A 9,138-nucleotide genomic window follows, 5' to 3' on the forward strand; every position below is an offset into this window, starting at 1 on the left:
ATCTCTCATTATTATGCGCTAGCAGCATAGACACGCTGCCAGCCATAAGAGGAGTCCTCTCCTGTTAGTGTGTTCAGGTTGTGGGTCTATGCAATGTGAACATGCTACCTAACAGGAGTCGGGCAGTGTGTCTACGTCCCGGAGAGGAGGTGAGGGCCATCCGGTCCTACCCGTGGCTGCGAAGGCACGTATGGAGCGTGCATGCAGGTAAGTGTTGTTTTAAATGTAATGTGTTTGTATATATGTATGTAAGTATAGATGTTGGTGTGTTTGTTTACAGGAATGCGGGCATGCAAGAAGTTGTATGAATGATATGTGAATGCGCAGATTGAAGTGTTGTTTTTGAGTGTTTGTGTGTGTCAGCCCCCACATCTAAATTCAGCAGCCCTGCTCAGCAGGGCCCCTAAATGTAAGGGTGAGGGCTGCTGGGGTCTTGGCATTTTGTTTTTGCATTACCCTTGATGTACATTAGCGTGCATCAAGGGTAAAGCAAATGTGATAAGTGAAGTATTATCATGTGACTGGACTGCCCCAGTCTAGCCAGGTCATAACAGTTACGTTTGCTGTACCCTTGCTGCATAGTTACTGTGCATCAAGGGTAAAGCCCACACGTGTGTTGCTGCTGGCCCACATGGAATGTAGGCCAGTATAACCAGGTAACAACACTTACATTTGCTTTATCCTCAGTGCATGAAGGGTAAAACAAGCATAAGTGTAATGTTTCCTTTACCCTTGATAAATCAAAAGTACGCGTTATTATCTGGCTAGACTGGCCTACACTGAATGTAGGCCATTATAGCCAGGTAATACACATTTGCTTGCTTTACCCTTGATGCCATAAAACATACCATGTTACCTTAAGAAAGTATATGTGACTATCACTACTACTGTCAGTCTGCATGTACTTTCTTAATGCGGCATGGAGTTTATTACTTGGCATCAATGGTAAAGCAGACGTGATGAGTGTTATTACATGTCTAGTCTAGCTTACATTGGTGGCTCCAGTCTAGCCATATATTCTTTGTGTGTCATGGCATTTTTTGTACTTTGCATTACAGGTAAAAGTGAACATAAGTGTGATTTTGTGGTACACTAGCCTATCTTGGTATAGCCGGTCTGGATATACTTTCTTTCTGAGGCATGGCATCTTTTACTGGCTGGGAGGCCTTATATGGTAATTTTAGCATATATTGGTGCAACATACATGGATATGGATGGGAACAGCCAGCATGAACATGTTTTAACTCTTAAAAATGTTGTGGGCAAAGTCATCATGGAAATGTATTGCAAAATGGCCACGTTCACTGCTGGTGACTTGCATATATTAGAACTTTTCAAGTGCTATCAAACTGACCGCAAACTGTGTGGCTTTTTATCAAATGTTTCTACAGAAAGTGCTGTAAAATGCACCATTTTAACCCATTACTAAAACATTCTTCACAGGGGACTCTCCCTCCACACTTCGAAACCCCCTTGTTTGGTTCAGACACTCCCACTTATTAGGCGCATCATTTACACCCCATCAGGTTAAAAAAAAAAAACGCATCAGCCGCCACTGGAGGGGTGCGCGCGGGGGTTCTTCTGTCTGCACCTCATTTTAGTCAGTATTTGGGGGAGCCGAGAAGGGGGAGAGAGAGAGTATGTGTGTGTGTGTGGGCGCCCTCTATGGATACTACCAACCTCCTCTGTTCCCCAGTCCACAGCACGCCCCTCCACTCGTTTTCTAAGCACTCCCAGGTGATGCCTGACGCAGCGCCCGCTGCCCAGCTCTCCTTCCCATTCGCCCAGGGCAGGCATGTGCGGGCTGCAGTAGGTGCGGACGTGCCATCTCATGCCCACCCTCAAGGGCTCATGAGTGCGGGATCTTGTCAGGTCGGGCCTAATTACTGCGTGTTGCTTGTTTGGAAACAGATGTTTCTCGAGGCTTAAGATCTGCCAATTCAAAAGAGTCTAGGGGGCCGGCCCTACCTCGAGGAGTGCAGCACCATGTCCTCATCCGAAGGGTGGGAGGGGCATGTGCGTCCATGGCAATGTATGCGCCCCTAGAGTCACTTTCACGCGATGGACCTAGCTGACCTTCACGCCCATTCCATCTCATTGTCACGTGACATACCTATCTGCTCTGAGTACTGCAAGGCACGCCTATGTGCTGCCAATTTATCATAACACAACTACGTGCTATCATTAACGTGTCACACACGTATGTTCTGCCAATATCCCATAACACACCTATGTGGTGTCACTAGTATGACACATCTGTGTTCGCTCAGTATAACCTACCTCTGTGTTTTTATTATTATATGGCACACATATGAGCTGTCAATTTCACATGGCACATCTATCTTCCCTCATTATCGCATGACACTCCTCTGTGCTGCCAACATCACCACACATCTATAAGCTTTCAGCACTGTATGATACACTAATGTTCTCTTAAACCTCCTATATGTACTTGTGTATTCTCTTTATCATACGGACAGATATGTTCTCTCAATTTCACATGACATATCTGTCTTCTCCTGTTATCACATGAAAGGCCTGTGTATTATTAACACTGGCTACTCGCGTGCTCTCAATATTTAAGGCCTCAACAATGTTTTCTCATTATCGCTTGGCACACCGTTACCGTGTGAATATTGCGTGACACACCCATGGGTTATCATTATTGCAGGATACACCTATGTGTTCTCATCACTCCCTGCCATACACAGTGGTTTCTACACAACTGAATACACATATGTGTTCTATTTACCCTGAGAAACATACATGATCTCATTAGCGCATGACACACCAATGTACAGCAAACAACACATATCCTAACAACCCGCTGCCAACATCACATGGAACATGTGTGTTTCTCAGCATTATAAAACATAATAAAAACGTGTATATTAAATGCATTATCTGACAGCTCTGAAAGTTACATCAAATACTCTGAATATTGCATGGTCCATCTATGTGGTATTATTATGGCATGACACACCCATGTGCTCTCTTCGTGCTCGTCCACATGTACTTTCTTCTAGTCTTGTAGATCGATGAGCTGCTTTTGACATCGTCTACCTTGATGAACTCCTTATAACCACCTGGTATATCTGGAGCCGCTCCTCTTATTTCTCTCCTCGTTCTCTTTCAGTCTCATGGAACGGCTCATCTTCTCCGCCTTAGACTATTATCTTATGGAGTTCCTCAGGGTTTAGTTCTTGCTCCTTTATTGTTTCGCTTATACACTGTTCCACTCACTTCTCGTATTCAGTCTTATGGTTTTCAAAGCTCATGTTTACGCAGATGACAACCCAAATCCTTTCCTCTTTTCCATTATTGACAGGTTCTCTTCCTCGCCGATTATGTCAGTGTCCAAAAGCTGCCAAAACTCTTTGATGGCAACTCATTTTCTACGGTTAAAACCAACTTTTAGCTATTAAATTATGGAATGTTTCATAATTAGATAAACACCTATCCACTTCACTAATCTAATTCAAATTATGTTTAAAATAACTTATTCTGTATTTTTCTTTTTCTTAGGCCATTGTATTTTCGATGCTTGAAATCTTCTGAGACTGCGTGATGCATTTATATAGTTGACATGTTTATACTGTTTTCTCTGTATTGTAGCGTTTTGGAGAAAAAAAACGGTCATAATAATCCATGACAAGAAATAAAATAAAATAAAGCCAAACATCACATTGCACGCCCCAAGCTCTCTATGTAATAGGGCCTACATACATGCTCTTAACATCGCATGATATTTTCCTAATCAAATGAGACATATAAGTCCCTTACACCTGTTTCTTCTCATTATCAGCACATGCCTTCTTGTGATCACATGCCACACCTATGTACTGTCAATGCCACATGACACACCTATATGCCCTTGTTATCACAATACATACATAAACTGCATGGCACTGGCATTTGAGCACATTCTCCTATGACACCGTATATTCTCTCGATGTCACACTCACTTGTCTCAGAATCACACGCCTTGCATGCAACCTCTTAATATTGGGGCGATATGCCCAGAGGTCGCGGCCCACCCTATAGGTAACCACCTGCCACCAAAGTTAAGGACCTGAACACAGCGAAGGTCCCTTAACCAGGGTGGTGGCCCGTTGCCTACAGCGTATGGCCCGCCACCGAGGGGCATATTGCCATTAGCACCCGTGTAGTGCGCTACGCCTCACAGCGTCCCATTCATGGAGAGAAAATACTATACCAACAGGGCCGCCATGGAGTTGGAAGGCGGGTCTCTGTATGGAACCCTTCTTCCATTTCCATGGCGGCCACACAGGGACAGGAGCTGCGTCCCTACCGCAATCGGGTAAATGGGACGGGGGAAGAGATAGGGGGGGGGAGCAGGATCAGTGGGGGGAAGATGGCAGGCAAAGGGAACCGCCCGCCTGGGGGATTGGAACGTGGGCTTACACTAGCAGTGTCTGCCCGCGTTCCGATGTCCCTGATTGGCTGGCGCGCGCCCTTTATGCTAAGAGATACACCTAGGCACTATCATTAACAAATGGCATATCTAGATGTTCTCAACATTATATGAAAAATGTTAGAGCATTTTTGATTAAAAAAGGTGAAATCTGCCCTTTTTGCTTTTGTCGACAGGGGAAATAACATCGCTGTTTCACCTGGATTTCAAAGCTGAAATAAAATGTAAACTGCCTTTCAGAAGTCTTTGATTGGATTAAAATCATTAGTAGATGGTAATAAAAAAGCTGCTGGCCTTATTACTAAGATCTAAACAGGCTGAGAATGTTTGTTGAAAAAGTATAGTTAGGAATTTAAAACAGCCAAGAGTATTAGAGTAATAGTAATGAAATAAGCTGATGAAAAAATTGAAGTACAATTAAAAGTAATACCTTAGGTATGAATATTAGCTGTCATTGATCTTTGCTATCAATACTAATCAAGTGAACAGTTTCACTACATCAAGAAATGTGAGTGAGGCCTTTTCCCAGTTTTCATCTGGAAATCGATGGGGGTGGTGGGGATGATACAAATTGTGAATATGAAGAATGCAAAAAGTTCCTTCTCACCCCTCTCTCGAGGGATTATGTATCCACACCAAAAAGAGCAAGATATTTGGTGGCTGGCAACCCACCATGTACTACTGGCAATGGTTCACTCACCTGCCGGCCCACTCGGTTGTTGTGGAGTCGCATCCTCGCGTGGATATCCCGGTACATCTCCCTAGCATCCAGAAAGTCTTTGGAAAAGCGCTCTCCATACTCCACATCTGGGCTGCAACCTCCCCACTCCCAGGTCTCCTGCGGCCCCGGGGCCTCGGCGGGCATGTGCTCCAGGACCCCGTGCACCATGCCCTTGCCCCGGTTCATGGCCTCCAGCTGTAGTCTGTGCAGCTTGAGCCGAAAGCCTTCCTCGTCGCCTCTCCTCTTCTCGTCGCAACCGCAGGCCTTCAGCTTGCCCATGGAGCAGGCATTGGACACGGCGTGGACCACTCCCGCGGCAGCAATGGCGTAGGCGTACGCACTCTCTCGGAAGCCTGCAAGAAACCAGAAATGGGAGATATCAGGAGGGGTAAGGATTCAGAGAATGAGCAAAGCAGAGCTTCCAATGGCAGTTATCTCATGCCTGACCCATTGGGCAAGAGTCGCATGCTTTGGAACGTAGTCTCCCCCTTGACCTCTTTAAATGAAACTAATAGCTCTGATGGAGTTTCACATCTGGTCATCACAACATTTTGTTGTTGAAATATTAACATTTGATGGGAAACACTCAGACTTTATTCCCGTTGAACTCTGACCTTCATATGTCTGCCAATAGCCCATTCTCCATGTGTGCTTTGAAACAGTATTTTCTTATTGTATAAGCACCTAACAAGCAAACAACAAATAAATAAATAAAAACAACTACCACACAGAACACTGTCTCTAATGTTTCCAGAAGGCTCCATGTGGGAGCAGCTAACGTGTTGCCTGTCCTTGGCTTGCCATGAAAACTAACACATGCTTGACATAATTGCCTTGGTCAATTTCCATTGAACATAAGGCATGACCAAGGCCTGGGAACCTGGTGTCACCACAGACCATGATCCCCACACCCCATCTACCACCACCCTTTCCATTGTTCTGTGTGGAGGTCCCAGGCCCTGCTTTATGGAACTGTGATAAGGAGATTGGCCAGGACAATTGTGGTCAAGCAGGGAAGCACAGTGAGAATGTGGGTCTCCTCCTTCTGTGGTCAGCAGTGCATCCACTTCCCCTTTTGCAAGCTCACGTGAGACTCTGGCACGGGTGCACAGTGGCACACACCATACACTTATCAGATTCCTCTATTCTTGTTGAAAGCTTGTGTGGAGAAGTGGGGCACCCTCCAGGCCATGCCTAATAACCATGGCCACTGATGATGAGACCAGCATTCAAGCCAACCCATATCATAGGGGCTTTTAGAAAAAATAAATACAGTGGCAGAACTTTGGAATCCACAGGATCTATTATCTGACACAATCTTCTGATCACCCTTAGATCTGAAAAAAATCATCGCCCATTCAGGAAAAGCCTAGAGGACTTTAGGCCTGAGTTACAAAAGAATGTTACTAAAGGAAAGGCCTATTGAGAATATATATTTTGTAATCAGGCCCTTAGTGTTTAAAGAGCTCTTTTCCCGCCTGATCCCTGGAATCAGGTGTGCTACTATCTTGAAAACGACCCATTCTTCATCATTCCAATGACATATTATATCTGCTTTGCACTTGACATGCTTCTGCTTGATCCTTTGCATGTAAAGCACTTGTGTCAATGTGCACTTACTTGCACTTCCCTCTCCCTTTGCACTTAACTGATCCAGAATGTTCCAAGGCCTGTGAACGATCAGATTCCCTGCTCTTCCGTTCCCCCTCCTTGGGCCACCACAAAGAGACTGTGCTCCCCTTTGGCACCTTGCAAAGCCCAATTTATTCATACCCGTTGTTTGCATTTTGTCTATGTTGGCCCATCCTTTGAATTGTGGTAGTTGTAGTGTTGCAATCCCCATTAGAGAAATTGGGCGGCACTCACCAGAATGCAAAGGCCAAACCAGTGCTGGATAACTTTTCCCTTATCAGATCAGGCCAGTGCTGGATAGCTTTCCCTTATCAGATCAGACAAGTGCTGGATATCTTTCCCTTATCAGATCAGACCAGTGCTGGATATCTCTTCCTTATCAGATCAGACCAGTGCTGGATATCTTTCCCTTATCAGATCAGACCAGTGCTGGATATCTCTTCCTTATCAGATCAGACCAATGCTGGATATCTCTTACTTATCAGATGAGACCAGTGCTGGATATCTTTCCCTCATCACATCAAACCAGTGCTGGATAACTTTCCCTTATCAGATCAAACCAGTGCTGGATATCTTTCCCTTATCAGATCAGACCAGTGCTGGATATCTTTCCCTTATCAGATCAGAACAGTGCTGGATATCTTTCCCTTATCAGATCAGACCAGTGCTGGATATCTCTTCTTTATCAGATGAGACCAATGCTGGATATCTCTTACTTATCAGATGAGACCAGTGCTGGATATCTTTCCCTCATCACATCAAACCAGTGCTGGATAACTTTCCCTTATCAGATCAAACCAGTGCTGGATATCTTTCCCTTATCAGATCAGACCAGTGCTGGATATCTTTCCCTTATCAGATCAGACCAGTGCTGGATATCTTTCCCTTATCAGATCATAACGGTGTTGGATATCTTTCCCTTATCAGATCAGACCAATGCTGGATATCTCTTCCTTATCAGATCAGACCAGTGCTGGATATCTCTTCCTTCTCAGATCAGACCAGTGCTGGATAACTTTCCCTTATCAGATCAGACCAGTGCTGGATATCTTTCCCTTATCAGATCAGACCAGTGCTGGATATCTCTTCCTTATCAGATCAGACCAGTGCTGGATATCTCTCCGTTATCAGATCAAACCAGTGCTGGATATCTCTTCCTTATCAGATCAGACCAGTGCTGGATATTTTTCCGTTATCAGATCAGAGATCTCACAAACTGAGATCTTTAAGACACCTCCTCTTCTGCTAAGCTGCAGATGAAGGTTACTTTAGTTTTCCAAGCTACCAAAGTTACCCAGGCAGTGATACTACTTCTTTTAAATGTGTATGTGGGGGTGATCCATGGGGGTCCCCTCTATTTGCTTCGTATTGTGCCCGGGTACTGCCAGCTCTACTCTGTGCATGGTTGACCCAAGTACAGCGACACGCCCCTATCCATGCGTCTTTAGGCTATGGGAAGCATTTCATTTTATAGGTACATTATATGATACACAGTTCTTCATTGAATCCAAGAAATCTGTATTTGTTAGTTTTAAATAGCACAGTTACAACATCAACCGGCCCATGACTCGCGTGCCAAAGGTCAACCCTACAAATGATCGCCCTCTGATGGTTGATGGGGAAACATCTCACCATCTCTGGAGTACGGTGCACCACCAGAAGCCACACCATTGCCAGACTGGGAAGAGAGGAAGGCAAGAGGTAAAAGAAGGAGAAATCAGGGGATTCTCCCCACTATCCACCCTGTCTCTGGAACAAGTTACCAAGGAAGATAAGAGGGCACCTGTAGTCTCGGATTTCCCTAGGATAAACCCAGGACTGCAAGTCCCAGAATGCAACAGTAAACCCTGGATTGGACTAGCATCTCCAGACTGGCACGCTGACATGTATGCGTCTCTCCTCCCCAATGGCCTGGGCAGTTAGGCCGCACCCCTTTGCCAGTGCATTATTTGTGAAGGCAGAACGGGGGGGGGGGGGGGGGCTCACAAGGAAAGGAGTGCTTTGGGGGCAGGAAGTGGATCCAGTCCAGACTGCCCAGGGGCGCACTTTCCCCCCCCGCCCCCCTTGGAATCCTTGCAACTCATGAAGTTATCGTGATATAGTGGAAAGTACTGGGCGCGAGTTTCTTCAGAGGCTCCTCCATCACCAAAGCCAACCCGTCTCAACACGCTGCCCCGGGCCCGCTGTGCACGCCCTCCCCCCCACCTCGTCCTGCTCCTCGCTAATTAAACTGTAGGTGAACCCGCCCCGGGCTGGACTCGAGCCAGGAGTGAAACATCTCCCCGCATATCACGACTTGTCTGGCGTTGCTTTCAAAACACAGCAACACAAGCCGTCTTTCTAAATAAAG

The 9,138-nt window shown here is 45.6% G+C and overlaps 1 protein-coding gene across 1 annotated transcript in view; it reads right to left on the bottom strand.

Moving 5' to 3' along the window:
• Positions 1-9,138, bottom strand: part of WNT10A (Wnt family member 10A) — a 106,471-nt gene that overhangs the window by 25,132 nt on the left and 72,201 nt on the right. Inside the window, exon 3 of the mRNA XM_069616858.1 lies at positions 5,136-5,509. Within this exon, the coding sequence (XP_069472959.1) occupies positions 5,136-5,509 (374 nt within the window). The remainder of the gene's footprint in view (positions 1-5,135; positions 5,510-9,138) is intronic.

The sequence above is a fragment of the Ambystoma mexicanum genome, chromosome 9 (genome assembly GCF_040938575.1).
Source record: "Ambystoma mexicanum isolate Mex_15411 chromosome 9, UKY_AmexF1_1, whole genome shotgun sequence".
In the NCBI taxonomy this organism is placed as follows: domain Eukaryota; kingdom Metazoa; phylum Chordata; class Amphibia; order Caudata; family Ambystomatidae; genus Ambystoma; species Ambystoma mexicanum.